Source organism: Lactuca sativa, chromosome 4 (genome assembly GCF_002870075.4).
Source record: "Lactuca sativa cultivar Salinas chromosome 4, Lsat_Salinas_v11, whole genome shotgun sequence".
Taxonomy (NCBI): domain Eukaryota; kingdom Viridiplantae; phylum Streptophyta; class Magnoliopsida; order Asterales; family Asteraceae; genus Lactuca; species Lactuca sativa.
This window is the reverse complement of record NC_056626.2, coordinates 183,300,763-183,317,049: the sequence shown is the minus strand read 5'-3', so window position 1 is coordinate 183,317,049 and position 16,287 is coordinate 183,300,763. Positions and strand designations below refer to the sequence as shown.

Here is a 16,287-nt window from a genome sequence, read left to right as displayed (position 1 = left end):
AATTTAAAATCAATTCCTTATGAAAACTGAAAAGATTGACATAATTTCAAGAAAGATTTACAACACCAATCAAAATCAAATACATTACATGATGTTAAAAGAAAATGAGATTGAAAGAAAAAAGTGAAAGGCCTAGAGATAGAGACGTTTAACCCAACGGTAATTCTCATGTCACCTTAACATTTTACAAAAATCAAAGATTCCAAGTAAGATTATTCTACATTGTAAGATTTTGATTAAATCAAATGTCTTTGTCATTTATTTTATCACCTAATTTTATCCACTATTATATTTGATCAACCAGTTTATCAACTAGTAACTAGTTTATCGTTATCAGTTAATTTTCCAACTAATCAATTAGTTTATCAGCTATCAGGTATTTTATCAGAGCATTCACAATGATAAGTTCAATGGGAGGGTTGAAAGAGATGACAAATTTAGTTGTCATTCAATGGATGAAAATCTACCATAATGAAATACTACATTGACATTCAATGGATTTGGAGTTCAATGACCATTGAACTTTTCAATGGAAAAAAAAAGAAAGCTTTTTAATCTTAAATACACACAATAAATTAGGTTTTGTAACTTTCTATTGAATTTTATAGAGTTCAATGCATTGTAGGAAAAATTGATTGAGTTGTATGGAATGTAGAAAAATGATGTAACAATCCATTGAATTCTATAGAGTTCAATGTATTATGAATGCCCTCAATTATTATTTAAGTTTCTGACTAATCAATTAGTTTATCAGCTACCAGTTAGTTTATTAGTTATTATTTAAGTTTCTGACAAATCAATTGGTTTATCACCTATCATGTAATTTATCAATAATCAATTAGCCTATCAACTAAAAAAAAGTTTTTCATTTAGCCAAGTACCATTTAGTTTATTTAGCTATTATTAGATTAACAACAACCATTTAGTTTATCAGCCATAATTAGATTAACAACAAAAAACTAATTTTTCGACTAATTAATTAGTTTATTAGCCAGAGTCTCTTGATATCAAACACAGTGTTAATAAATCCAAGGTTCAGATGTTATAATTACGCATAAGAACAAGAAACAAAAGGCAGAGATGGGGACGTTTGAGGGTCATAGTAGGTGAAGTGTCGATTTTGCCTGCACACTTTGGTGTCTTCTTTTTCCAGATAGTGCGCTATAAGCATCGGTCAATTCATCATCATTGCCCACAATTCAAAACCCTAATCGAATTTCCAAAATGTTTTATAAAAATTTCAGCAAAATCCAACAACGAATTATAAAATTCATGGCGTATGTTTCAGGCTGCGATCGAAAGATGCTCACGGGTCCACCTGATTTGATTTTCGTAATTGCTTTTTTCCGGTGACGTGGCCGTATCTCCGCCCACGACCACCGGTATCAATCATTATTAGGAAGAGATTTTAGCGTGAAAAATGAAGATTTGAAGAGATTAATTAAAGATTTAAGAAGCAATTAAAAAACTTTACCAACCTTTTGAACAGAAAGAAAAGTTGAGAAACGATTTTACTTTACCGAAAAGGACGATAGAATCCACGTGACCCACGGCGACAATATTCTGATTCAACTGCCGTTTTCTTTCTTCTTCTGCTAATTTTTTTTTTTCAATTCAAAGTTTTTGTGTCAGCTTTCCAGAAAATTAGACTATTTAGTCGAGATCTAGGGTTTTGGTTTTCTCGATTTTCATGGTTAATTAATCTTTGGTTTGATTCGAATCTGATTTTGGAAGGAAGGGTAAACAGGGATGTGAGAAAAATTGCAGACAACAAACGCCAAAAACTGTGGATGTTTGGGTGGTTTGTTAAGTCGCCATCATATTGTGGTCACCGGAATCCACCGCTGCTGCTATTTCCGTGCGTTTGGAATCGAGTGACCGCCTGACTAACGTACGCGCTGTTCACGGGGGTGGATAATCGATGGGCGGCGTATGTTAGCGAGTTTGATTAAAGTAATATGGTTATGGAAAAGGGAAAAGATAAGTAATTAACTATTTGGCTGTCGGTGGTTTGCCGTGATTGGAAACTGTGACAAAAAAACAAACATACTTCAAGAAATCAAATGTAATGAGTATCTTTTGCATTAATTTAACCGAAGAAAGAATTATACATAAAAATATGATGTAATATACATAAATATATACAGATAAATACACAGATATATATTGATAGTAACTAGGTATGAGATCCATGTATTATATGGATTTATTTAAAAAAAAAACTAAACATAAAATTTTAAACATTTTAGAAGTTTAAATTTATAAGAAAATGAGAAAAATATTAAATTATAAAAATTAAAGTGTTTTTTTCTATAAATTTAAATAAATAATTTAGATAATTAAATAAAAGAAATTAATGAAGCTTTAATTTAGTAATTTTGAAATTAAAAGGAAAGTTATGCATTTATTATTGAATTTAAATACTAGTATATGAAATTAATAAAATTATTATCTACTCTAATAAATAAAGATCTTTTTGCCACATGTCACTTTTTTATTCATTTTGACACATGTAATTTTATGGTTATTTTAAATTAATTTTTATTCCACATGTCATTTTATAGTTTTTCCATTTTATTAAATTTCATATATTATTTAAATCTAACAATAAATGCATATCAATTTCATTAATGAACTTTCCTTCCAATTTCAAAATTACTAAATTAAAGTTTCATTAATTTTCTTTATTTCTTTATCTAAATCATTTGTTTAAATTTAAAAGAGAAAAAAACACTTTAATTTTTATAATTCAATATTTTTTTTATTTTTCTTATAAATTCAAACTTATCAAATATTTTGAATTTTATATTTATTTATTTTTAAATAAACCCATGTAATACATGGGTCTCACACCTAGTGAAATTAATAAAATAGAAAAACCATAAAATAATATGTGGAATAAAAATTAATTCAAAATAACCAAAAAATGACATTTGACAAATTGAATGAGAATGTGACAAGTGGAAAAAAACCCTTCATTTATTAGAGTATATATATATATATATATATATATATATATATATATATATATATATATATATATATATATATATATTAGTATCAAATTAATTAATTTAAATAGAATAAATGAGGGTTATGTTCGATTTAAAAAAACGTGGCACTTTAACACTTGTTTTGGAGTTTTATTAAGAAAGGAAAATCCGAAAATGAGGGGTAAGAAATGAGCTAAATCGTATTTATATATTGATGCCACAGCTCCCCGCAATCTTACAAAACTTTCTCTTACCACCCCACGATCTCATCCTCAAGTCGACGCCATACTACGTTCACTAACTCATGCTCCATGGCCCAACATAGATAGGTACACACACCCATCCAAAATAAGCATCACTACTCCTGACGGCAACCGCCATGAAAAAACTCCTTTTCTCGTTGCAATTCACATTTTTAGATAATCTCGCTTGATGTCAATTAGCCAAAGGGCTTCCACTGGGACCATAGATACTTGATACACCACTTTCCATCTCAAACTCAAGACTCAAAATAATCTGAAATATAGGACATAATACTTGGATACCTTGGTACACCATCACGGAACCACACGATGTCTTGCCTCAACCATCGATCTCATAATCGCAGCATCATACTCGGATACCGCAATGTACCCTCTCAGAATCTCACAACCAATCTTCTTCTCACACAACTTGTAACTTCAGAATATTCCCATCTCACAAATTGAAACACATAGGAATCATCGGTGACTGAAAACACGTTGACGAAATCCGAAGCTCCACCCTCTACTGATCACCGCCCGTATGAACTACTCACACCGACTCTGAAATTGGTTGACAAATCAACTGGTACCCCTCCTGGAGTATAGATCACAATCTATACCTCTACCCACAAATCTCAGCTATTGCACCTTGAACTCGGCGACCCAACCGCCTTGAACTCAATAATTGCAACCCGAAAAATCGCTACCCGTAATAAATTCTCTGGCTAACGGCCACCTGCCGTGGATTCATTTATCATTCCTTAAGTACATACACATACATCATCCCGCCTTGCACCTCGCCTCATCCACCAATAACCCAGGTCTCATGTGTCCGCACTACGGATCTCCATAACTAGTTCTCTAACCGCACCTTGAACGGATCGCTGATCCTCTCAATAGAGTACTTAGTTCTCCCCCACTCAGGGTTCGAACCATCACTAATTGGCATACCAATAATCTACTCCATAGACTGTTTCACCAGGTATATCACACTTGACTCTTGGAACGTACCATATAATCACTTCAATGATCTTCCCGATGGAACCGAGCAACTCTAAATATCTCGTAACTCAGACAAGAATCTCAAAATCCTCCCAACATGACTGCCTCTAGTCATCTCAAAGCCACATACCGATATACCGCCGGATACCCCAACTGTTCTGAAATAGTCCCGACTCTCGGTTTGGAAATAATGCACTTATCACACACTTCGTTTCTGTCTCCTCGACCAGCCAACCATTGCGGGAATCATCATAAAATCAAGAGACCCCACTCTTACAGTCGATACACAACGAAGACATTGGGGGCCTCTGCCCCGATACACTCCTCTTAACCACCTGAAACCGCCACCAAAAGTACACCTCCCTAAAAAGGCACCTCCCTGTTCTCTTCCATCATAGACCCACAAATGACTTTTTCATGGTATAAGAAATACCTCGCAACAAACATACTACCTAAAATACTCTGATGAAAAGGTTGCAACCCTATGCTACCCCACGGGGTTTACCCCCATACTCTGAAACCTGGAAACTCATCATCTCTTTTGCTTCTCCAAGGAAACGGGGACAACGCAACTCTTACCACAGAAGATGACACCTCATCTCTCATTCGATTGCTCAACTCAGACTGCGATCCTCCAATAAGCATAATCTTTATTCATCCATGAGTCTTGCGACTCAAACTGGCATCTCACCAAAGATCTCTCGGAACTAACTCGATTTCCCCCTCAAGGTATGCTATATTGAGACTCGTTCAACATGGCCCTCAGGCCCCACACTCTATCACATCTGATCTCAGTCTTATCAATCACAATGGGATAACTAGTAAAACCAGAAGCATTAACCGCCACGAATCATGGTACTCGAACCATGTGATCACCTCTCAATCTGATGTGAATCATGGTACCTGAACCATGTTATCTCCTCTCAATCTACTATGAATCATGGTACCCGAACCATGTTATCTCCTCTCAATATGTTGTGAATCATGGTACCCGAACCATGTTATCTCCTCTCAATCTGCTACTTAGAACCTTTAGAATTCTCCTTGTTTCGAGTACAAGTCCTCTGCTTTCAGTAGTACGGGCCCATACTACCTGCGACATCAACCCATACTTTCCACACGGATCGTCCCAGATTTTCCTAAGTAGCTGCTCAACCTTCTCGATCACCAATACCAATAAACCTGGTCTCTCCCCAACGAATACTCTCCTCTATCAGCATACTCATCTAACTAAGGTCGCTCCCTAGGCTCTTCCTAGATTTTCACACTTCTCTGCCATTAGCTACTGAAGAACTCCTTATGATGCCAACCATCTACCTCCTGAATATCGTCATATTCACTTAGTAGCTGACTCCTATCATCAAGAGTTCCATAAAGCACGAAGCAAGCAGCATTCGGGCATCGAATAATCTCCCCCAGCATGTAAAACCACTCTAGGTTAAAACTCTATTTACTCTACTCACACTCAAAAGGTATCACCGAACTCAAGCAACCATACCTCTCACAGGTACCTAAATACTCCCTTAGTAGACTTCTCTAATGCCCATCTAGGTATCTCTCCTAGATTACTCCTCTACTCAAAGCTCTCTCCCTCTCTATCTCTCTCTCTAAAAGATTCCTACTGGATACTCTTACTCCGCACATACTCAAGGCACATCATAGAAAACAAAGATTCCTAGGCTAAGGCATCACAAATCAGGCAACTCTAGCCCTAATATATGAAATACCTACCCTATCATCTAGCATGCATCACTAATATCTCAATAATAACTCATAACACAAATAAGTAAGGGTATTTTGGGAAATCACCGTTCGGGCTCTGGCTGATTGCACACACTGCTCCTTCTCGTTTTCTCTTAGAAACTCTTACTCATTTTAGAAAATCATTTCTTTTGAAAAAATTTCTCAAATCCCCAGTTTTAGTCCGGACATACCCGAAGGTGCATCCGAATCCCTCAGACCAAGACTCTGATACCAACTTGTAACACCGAAAAATTTCAAACAAAATTTTCATTTAAAATCACATAATTCTAGTAGCACATTTCAAAAAAATTCTCATTTATTTAATTTACAAATCGCAAATCCATAATTTTTTGATTAAGATCCAGGATCCTCAAACATAAGTCTTTTCACTGGTGTGTACAATCAAGCCGGTGCCTTTTCGCAATCTTGAGAAAAAACCTAAAACACATAACACATAACACGATAACCACGAAGCTTAGTGAGTTCCCCAAAGTACCACACATATCTCATTAGCTACTCTAGGCTATAACACGATAAGACCCTCCGGTCAATGTGTCTCAGTAGGACCCTCTGGTCCCAGAAATCGGGTGGACCCTTTGGTCCTAACTCAGTAAGCACAAAATAATATATAACATAAATCACATAGACATAATGCTGGATATCATAGTACTCAGTATAACACATAAGACATCTCAGTCACATAAAGGTACCACTCATGGTAAGTATAGTGAGAAGACTCGCCTCGCAAGCAAGCAAATAACCTCGTACCTGAATCTCGAACTATCCTCCGCCTAACATAAAGGATGAATATCTCTAATTAATACTCTTTTCATGACTCTAATAACCAAAGGCTATTCTTTCTCTCTCTAACTCTTGAAGTGGATAACAGGCCATTTTACCCCTCCATGGTCTCCATTACTCATGTTTGACCCAACCCTAAAGTCAACAGAATTCAAACTCAAGTAAACAGTTCATGTTTGACCCGACTCGCCGAGTGCACCCATGTGACTCGTCGAGTCCACTCGTTTCCTCAGAAGTCTCGTGAAGGTCCAACTCAGCTCATCGAGTTGACCCCAACTCGCTGAGTTATTGCATGATCAAGCTCATCGGGACAAACCCTCACCGACTCGTCGAGTCGGCTCATAGACTTGGCGAGTCCATTTAAACTCAATCTTCATTCAGACGATTATAAGCAGATCTACCACTCCACACACTAGATCTAGCATTTCAAGACTCAATTGTCATGTAAAGCTTCGATCTTTACACTCATGCATGGTGGTTATGCTCCAATCTACCAATACATGTTCTCATAAGGTGTTAAACACCATACTCCTCATATAGATGGATAAAGTTGGGACTTTAGGGCTCTAAGGACCTCACAAGGTCCAGATCTAAGGTTTAAACCTCTTGAAAACTTAATATGCTTGAAGTCCCAAATAAAATGTAATGAAAACCCTAACTTCTCAAACTCATGAGATCTAACCAAATAAAGGGGAAAGATTCAAGCTTTTTACCTTCCTCTTGAAGCTCTGGACAAAATGGCTTGAACCCCAACAAATCCTTCTTATTCCTTGCTGAACAAACTCCTCCTCCTCAATGATGCACTAAAATCCTTCAAGGTTAGCTTGGAGACTCTCTTAGCTCACTACACTCGTTTAGGGTTTCACACATAAAGATTAGGCGGCTGGTGAGGCAGAAATGGGGGAATAAGTTCCCTTATATAGGCCTTAACCCTGAGAAATTAGGGTTTCACAACACAACACCAACTTGACGAGTCGGCTCTCTGACTCGTCAAGTCCATTCATTAATCTCACGCGGTCGACTTGACTCTACTCAACGAGTTAGACTCACAACTCTTCGAGTCCCTCAATAAACCTCAACATTAAACACACGAAATACTATACCTGGGAGTTTGGATGTTACACATCAACTTACCAAAGTCAGAAACCATCATCGGATCAGTTGAACCAAAGATGATGTCATCGAAATATATATAGACCAACATAAGATGCTTCCCATTAGTTCTTCGAAAGACGGTAGGATCAAGAACTACTCATTGAAAACCAGGCCGCTTCAAAAAATAACTAAGAGTCTCGTGCCAGGTGCGAGGAGCTTACTTTAGGCCATACACATCTTTATGGAGTTTGTAGTAGTAGTTCGGATAAGCTAAATTTACAAAACCAAGAGGTTGTTGAAGGTAGACTTCACTATCAAGTTCACCTTTGAGGAAGGAACTTTTGACATCCATTTGTTAAATTTTGAAGACCTTATGAGCTATATATGAAAGAAAGATATGAATGGATTCAATACGAGCAATAGGTGCAAAGGTCTCATCAAAATCTAAACCTTCAATCTGTGTGAATCCTTTAGTCACCAATCTTGCTTTGATTTAGTTGATAACTCCTGCATCATCGATCTTGTTTCAGAAAACCCAACGAGTTCCGACAATTAGGTGAAGGGAAAAGAGTCCATACTTGATTTCTATCAAACTCAGCTAGCTCTTCTTGCATGGCTGTAAACCAATTGGAATGTTCTAAAGCTTCTTTGATGGATTTGGGTTCAACCATTGAAATAAATGCAGATAAGTGACACTCATTTTGAATATTATCAGCAAAACAAGTTTGAACTCTAACATTCAAATTTCCATTAACATGATTGGGAGGATTATCCTTTGTCCAGTTATGTAATATCATAAGTTCTTGTGCATCCAATGGGGTTATGATGGTCCTCGTGAACAATTTGATTTTGGTGATGATTCTCCCTATGAACTTATGAACGGAATATATATGCTTCATCTTTCGGAAAGTCAAAGAAGTTCGCATGAACGTCGTTATTTGGAACTGGAGCAATTTCAGCAAATTGGTTTGTTGCATTTTGAAAACCTTTAACATTTGATTCGAGGGTTGGATTACTTCCTTGACCTTAAGGAATAGAAGTGGAGGTCTTCTCCACCTCAACCCGAGATGGGAGTACGTCATAATCAAATGGATGAAAGGCGGGAGTTAGACCATATACATCTTGAGAAATAGGAGGATTTGGAGTAGGCGAGGGTCTTGATCGATATTCCGAGTCAAGAGTTGTTTCTACAGGTCCAAACAAACTTTCGAAAGAAACTTTATAAATGAATTGAGGATTCGGAGTACCAGGAGGTGGAGCGTCGAACTCCATGATGTGGTTTGTTACATGAGGTTCTTCTGAGTTCCAAATAAAGTTGTCATCGAAAGTTATATAAAAGCTTTCTTCAATAACATGGGTTCAACAATTGAGAACCCTACAATCCTTTTATTTTCAATTATATCCCAAAAGATAGCTTCAACAGATTTCGGTTGAACCTTGGTGAGTTGATCATAATTGTTCTTGATGAAACATCTACATCCGAAGATAGGTAGGAACGAGATACTAGCTTCCAACCATTCATAGCTTCATAAGGTGTCACGTGGATTCATGGATTGATGATGCTTCAGTTTTGCGTAAAGAAGGCGGTGGAGACTACTTTAGCCCAAAGATAGAAAGGTAGATTGGCAAAGTTTAGCATTAATCGATCAACTTCAACAAGAGTTTAGTTTCTTTATTCAATGATACCATTTTTTATGGAGTGTAGGGAGCCAAAAAGTTGTTTTTAATGCCTTTGTCAATGAGGAACTTTTCAAGTGTGGCATTAGTTAACTCGGTTCCATTATCATTGCGAACTCTTCGGACGGGTAGCTTTGTTAGAACCTCAATTCTTTTGATAATATTGATGAGTTTGGAAGCTATTTCTGACTTCAATCTCAAAAAGAAAACCCAAGTAAACTATCTAGTGCAGTCATCAACAATCACAAGGATGTATTTCTTGTGATGCAAACTTTCAACCGCAGAGGGGCCACATAGATCAATATAAAGAAGTTCTAGTGGCTCAGATATACACTTTTCTATTAGAACCAGACGAGCTTTCTTGGATTGCTTCATACATTCACACGCAACACATAAATGATCGTTATCAAACTTGAGGAGTGGAAAACCTCAGGTCATTTATCCAGAAACCATATCATTCACGTGTTAGAATTCAAATGGGTGTGTCTCCGATGCCATAGCCAGATGAAATTAGAATTAATTTTGGGTGAGTTAGAATTAATTAAAAGTTGAAGGAATATAATTGTATTTGTTCAAAAATTAAGTAGAAGATAAGTTCCAGAACCTTCATGAGATTAACGGTTTGGAGGCTCTTCTTAGAGCCTTCTGGAAGCCTTCATGAAGATAATTAAGGAAATAGATAACTACATTATTTGAAATAATATTATTTTATGTTCAAATTAGGGTTTATAGACATTTCCTAATCAGCTATATATATGGCCTTACACTTTTGGAATTTTCCGCCATGCTGCTAGACATACCAAATCCGAAATTGCCTTCCTCTCCCCTCTTTCCTAAATCTTCTGGGGCTCTTGTGTTGTGGGTGTGAACCATTAAAGGCTTGCACACAACTGAAGCTAGTTTCAAAAGAATATTGGATTGATCTAGTGGGTGTTGGATTAGGTGTCTAAGCCCATAACTATAATTGGTGTAAACTTGAATTGATGGTAGCATAGGCCTTTTGGGTTACCCTCAAACTTAGCAATTAAATAGGATAGCTTTTAGAGAGAGAGAGAGAATGATTTATTAACTTATTATATGGTTAATAAATTAATTGGAAATCAAAATAAATAATTTGTTAATCTATTATGAGAATAATATATTAATTGGAAATAGTATTATTTAATTAACAATTAATCAGAAATTAATTGGAAAAAATTTTGGAATTACTTGGATTAATTAAAAGTAGGAGGACAAAAGGTGAATATGTTCAATAATCGAACATTGAGGAATTCTAGAACCTCCCATAAAGAGGGGATGAAATCTAGAAGCCTTCTAGGGTTACCTTGGGCTTAAGGGTGCCTTGGATTCCTTAGGGAGGAAGAAAAGGGATTACAGTTATCTTGGAGATACCTATCTTATCCAACACCTTCCTAAACTCCTACATAAACCCCTAAGGATTTTATATTTTGTTTATGCTCTCGCTAGAGGCATAAGGCTAAAATTTCCTCATCTTCTCTCTCTCTCTCTCTCTCTCTCTCTCTCTTCAAGCTCCTTGGTTGCTGGAGTTTGGGTGTGAACCATTAGAGGCGCGACACTTGTGGCGCTTGCTTCCAAGAGTTTTTAAAGAAGAATTCAAGATTGTTTACAATAACAATCTTAAAGGCTAGTTTTCTTATCTTATGAATTAGTTTGTTCATAGAAAAGTTTTGTAGATTAGCCTTTCATAGTATATTGCTATATATGAAAGAAAAAGATCCAATTAGGCTTGGTGCTATGATTGACTATGAGGGCAAGCGCGAGGAAGTTTGAACCCCAAGTGGGGGAGAACTGGTTATCTATGGATAGGAAAATATTACGGGTTCAAGGTTTTGTTTAGCAGCCACAACTCGTCAGTATATTCAGCATGGGTGCGTGGGCTACTTGGCTTATGTGGTAGATACGTGTGTTGGGGATCAGATTTCCGTTTCAGAGGTCCTAGTTGTGAGGGAAGTTGCAAATATGTTTATGGAGGAGTTATTGGGAGTGCCTCCTGAGAGGCATGTCGAGTTTAGGATTGATCTCATGCCCGGTGCGGCCCCTATTGCCAAGGCGTCATACTGCTTGGCACCACCTGAGGTGCAGGAGTTGTCATCTCAGCTGCAAGAATTGCTAGGCAAGTAGTTCATTAGGGCGAGAAGCTCTCCGTGTGGAGCGCCGATTATGTTCATCAAGAAGAAGGATGATTCGCACCGGATGTACATTGATTACTGGGAGTCGAAGAAGTTGACGATGAAGAACCGTTATCCCCTTCCGTGGATTGATGATCTCTTTGGTCAGTTGTAGGGGGCATCTTGGTTCTCCAAGATAGATCTGAGGTATGGGTATTTTCAGGTCAAGGTGAGATAGGACGTGGAGAAGACCACGTTCCAGACTCGTTATGGGCATTATGAGTTCGTGGTGACGACATTTGGGCTCACCAATGTGCCTGCTATGATTATGGATTTGATGAATCGGGTTTCCAGGCCGATGCTCGATCGTTTTGTTATTGTGTTTATTGATGATATACTGGTGTATTCCAAGACTAGGGAGCAGCATGAGGAGCATCTTTGGGAGCTTCTGGGGGTTTTGAGGTGAGAACAACTATATGCCAAGTTCTCAAAGTGCGAGTTTTGGTTACGAGAGGTTCAGTTCCTTGGACATCTCATTAATTAGGATGGGATTTTGGTCGATCCGACCAAGATCGAGGCCGTGATGCAGTGGGAGGTTCCGAAATCTCCCTCGGATATCAGGAGTTTCTTGGGTTTAGCAGGGTACTATCAAAGATTCATTCAATATTTCTCCAAGATTGCGGTACCTCTCACTCGTCTGACGAGGAAGGGGGTGGCTTTCCGATGGGGCCCTGAGCAGCAATCGACATTTGAGACCCTTCGGCAGAGATTATGTGAGGCCCTGTTCTTGACTCTCCTGGAGGGAATTGAGGATTTTGTGGTATTCTGTGAGGCATTCATAACTGGTTTGGCGGCGGTCCTCATGCAGAGAAGACGAGTGATAGCTTATGCTTCGCGGCAACTAAAGTTGAATGAGACGCGATATCCCAACCATGATCTGGAGTTGGGGGCAGTGGTTTTTGCCCTCAATATTTGGAGGCACTATCTTTATGGGGTACGGTGTATTTTTAACCCGATGTGGTCGGGTCTGGGTTCCGATGTCTGGTGGGCTCAGATAGATTGTGTTGGAGGAGGCTCATAAGTCTTGTTTTTCTATCCATCCAGGGCCACCAAGATGTACTGGGATCTGAGATTGAGCTTTTGGTGGCCGTATATGAAGAGGGAGACAACCTAGTACGTGGAGAGATGCATGACCTGCAGGATGGTCAAGGCTGAGCATCAGAGGCCACATGGCAAGCTACAGCCTCTGTAGGTTGCCATGTGGAAATGGGAGCAGATTTGGATGGACTTCATCACCAAGTTTCCGATGACAGAAAGGGGTTTTGATGCTATTTGGGTCATGTTGGATCGATTGAACAAGAGTTCCCACTTTTTGGCGGTCCAGGAGAGTTCTTTTTTCGAGAATTTGGTTGAGGTGTACATTCGCGAGATTGTTGCTCGCCATGGGGTTCCGGTCTCCATTGTTTCAGACTGTGATGTTCGGTTCACCTCCTGTTTTTTACAGAAGTTCCATGAGGAACTAGGCACGAGGTTGCACTTCAGTACTGCTTATCATCCGTAGACCAACGACCAAAGCGAACAGACGATACAAACACTTGAGGATATGTTGCGGGCATGTGTTATCGATTTTGGTGGGAGCTTGGACTCCTACCTAACTCTTGCAGAGTTCTGCTACAACAACTGTTATCACACTAGCATTGGTGCTGTGCCTTTTGAGCTCTTGTATGGGTGGAGATGTCGTACCCCGGTTTGCTGGGGCGAGGTTGGTCACAAGGTTATGGGGCAGACTGTAGTGGTCCTTCTGACCACATAGATGATCCATCAAATTAGACAGAGATTGCATATTGCTCAGAGCCGGAGAAGAGCCGACCAACACTGATCTGAGTTGGAGTTTCAGGTAGGCGACATGGTGTTACTGACTGTCTCACCTTGGAAAGGTGTGATTCGCTTCAAGAAGAGGGGAAAATTGGGTCCCCGATATATTGGGTCATTTCGAGTGATCGCCAGGGTTGGCAAGGTTTCCTACAAGTTGGATCTTCCTGAGGAGCTCAGTTAGATTCACAACACTTTCCATGTTTCGCAGCCGCAGTAGTGTGTATTAGATGATGAGGTGGTGGTTTCATTGGATGATATTCAGGTTGATGAGAGTCTGAACTACGTAGAGAGGCCGTTGGCTATTCTAGAAAGAAAGATAAAGGTTTTGCGTAACAAGGAGTTACCTTTGGTAAAGGTATAGTGGCAGCACCAGAGGGGCTCCGAGTGAACCTGGGAGTCAGAGGCTGAGATGCGGTAGGATTATCCCGAGTTGTTCACCACAACAGACTTCGAGGACGAAATTTAATTCAAGTGGGGGGACAGTTTAACACCCCGTTATTCAGGTACTTTTAAATTCATCCTTATAGTTTTAATTCCTGTCATTTTAGTCCTTGTAATAAAAGGAAGTAGCCATGAGAAGCCCTAGTGGCAAGATTGTAATTTTAGGTCAGAAGGTGTACGCTAAGCGTACATGTGGGTACGCTGAGCGTACTAGGGTGCGCCCTAGTAAGTTGGGAATACACATATGTATGCTAGGAAGGGTGGAAACAGATTCTGGAAGAGTGTTGGTCTTGGTTTTAAGACTCCTAGAGAAGCTATTGAAGGAACTTACATTGACAAGAACTGCCTTTTCACTGGTGGTGTCTTCATTAGAGGTCGTATTCTTTCCGGAACATGCCACAATGCGAAAATGGTGAAGACCATTATCGTACGTAGGGACTACTTCCATTATGTGAAGAAATACCAAAGATATGAGAAGAGGCACTCAAACACTCCAGCTCACATTTCTCCATGTTTTTGTGTGAAAGAAGGTGACCGAGTCACAATTAGACAGTGCAGACCATTGTCAAAGACTGTGAGGTTCAATGTGTTGAAGGTAAATCCAGCTGGATCTTATGGAAGTACTGGGAAGAAGGCATTTGCAGGCTTCTAAGGAAAAGCTTTATCTTGAATTTGATTTGCTGGTTTTGTAGTGATACTTGTTTTTTTTTAACAGTTTGGTTTAAATGTTTCGGTAGATGTATTTTTTTTACTTTGATGTTCGCAATTATGGTATGATTGTAAACATTAAAAATCAAATTTTGATTTGGAATTAAAAAAAACAAACAAACAAAAATCAGAAAATTCAAAATAAAAAATAGTGTAATATTCTGTTTTATTTCTTGTTCAAGAAAATCAAAAATCCAAAAATATTTTTGTTTCTGTTTTATTTTTTTTTCAGAAAATATGAAAAACCCAAAAATATTGTGTGCTAAATTTTCTTTTAGTTTTGTTTTGTCTTGAAAAGTGATTTCAGGTGAAGATGAGTCTCAAGGAGACTGTATCGAAGATTTCTGAGCCAAGGCTTCACCCGTGATCATCGAAGAATTTTCATTCGAAGGAGCAAGAAATGAAGATTATTCTTTCGACATTCAATCTTTCAACCCTAGAATCAAGGTGAAGCTGAAATTGAAGATTATGTGACAGATTGCATTAAAGCCTCCTCATTCAGTCTACTGCTATCTTGAACCTACCGAAGTAATCCAGAAGATTTTTTCTCTCTGATGTTCTCTCTGAAGATTCTCAAGCTGAAATCGTTATCTTTCAAGAATCATTACATGAATCCCCCTCATCCAATGTGTGTTTAAAGTTAAATTTTGAAGAAAAGGCCAACTGCTCAAGATGAAGTCATTCGTTGAAGATTCATCAAGTTCATCTTGAAGTTGTGATGAATTTAAAGATTAATGCTGAAGCCAAGCTCTCGATGAAGATTGACAAGAAAAGTCAGCTTCTTTTTAGGGGGAGCTTGTTGGGTCAATTAAGAAAAGAAAGCTATAAACCAAGGGGGAGATTGTTGGGTCAAAAATATGGTTTATACTTTACTTTTCTAGGAAAATGTATTTTTGTGTCTTGGACCGTAATCAGCTTGGTGTTTACGGCCGTAAACACAACCGTAAACATGTATACGACCGTAAGCACCAAGTTGATTACGGTCCAAGACACAAAAATACATTTTCCTAGAAAAGTGAAGTGTAAACCATATTTTTGACCCAACAATCTCCTCCTTGGTTTATAGCTTTCTTTTCTTAATTGACCCAACAAGCTCCCCCTAAAAAGAAGCTGAATTTTCTTGTCAATCTTCATCGAGAGCTTGGCTTCAGCATTAATCTTCAAATTCTTCACAACTTCAAGATGAACTTGATAAATCTTCAACGAATGACTTCATCTTGAGTAGTTGGCATTTTCTTCAAAATTTGACTCTAAACGCACATTCGGTGAGGAGGCTTGATATACTGGTTCTTGAAAGATTGCGCTTTCCGCTTGAGAATCTTCAGAGAGAACATCAGAGATAACAAATCTTCTGGATCACTTCAGCGGGTTTAAGATAGCAGTAGACTGATTGAGTAGGCTTCAATGCAATCCATCACATAATCTTCAATTTCTGCTTCACCTTGCTTCTGGGGTTGAAGGATTGAATGTTGAAAGAATAATCTTCATTTCTTGCTCCTTCGAGTGAGAATTCTTTGATGCTCACGGATGAAGCTTTGGCTCGGAAATTTTCGACACAGTCTCCACGAGTTTCATCTACAC

General features: G+C 38.3%; 1 protein-coding gene and 1 long non-coding RNA gene across 2 annotated transcripts; one reads left to right on the top strand and one right to left on the bottom strand.

The window, feature by feature from the left end:
* Window positions 1-963: 963 nt before the first annotated feature.
* Window positions 964-2,199, bottom strand: LOC122197727 (uncharacterized). The gene is made up of 2 exons (XR_006191380.2): window positions 1,521-2,199; window positions 964-1,207 (listed from the first exon to the last, which is right to left on the bottom strand). It is a non-coding gene; the product is annotated as an uncharacterized LOC122197727 (long non-coding RNA).
* Window positions 2,200-14,242: 12,043 nt separating this feature from the next.
* LOC111900823 (40S ribosomal protein S11-2-like) lies at window positions 14,243-14,811 on the top strand. The gene has a single exon (XM_023896711.2). The coding sequence runs from the start codon at window positions 14,243-14,245 to the stop codon at window positions 14,648-14,650; it is 408 nt and encodes a 135-aa protein (XP_023752479.1). The 3' UTR covers window positions 14,651-14,811.
* The last annotated feature ends 1,476 nt before the right edge of the window (window positions 14,812-16,287 follow it).

Bases quoted from the DNA above. Each gene is read 5' to 3' on its own strand.
- LOC111900823 (XM_023896711.2), top strand. From the start codon at position 14,243: ATGTATGCTAGGAAGGGTGGAAACAGATTCTGGAAGAGTGTTGGTCTT.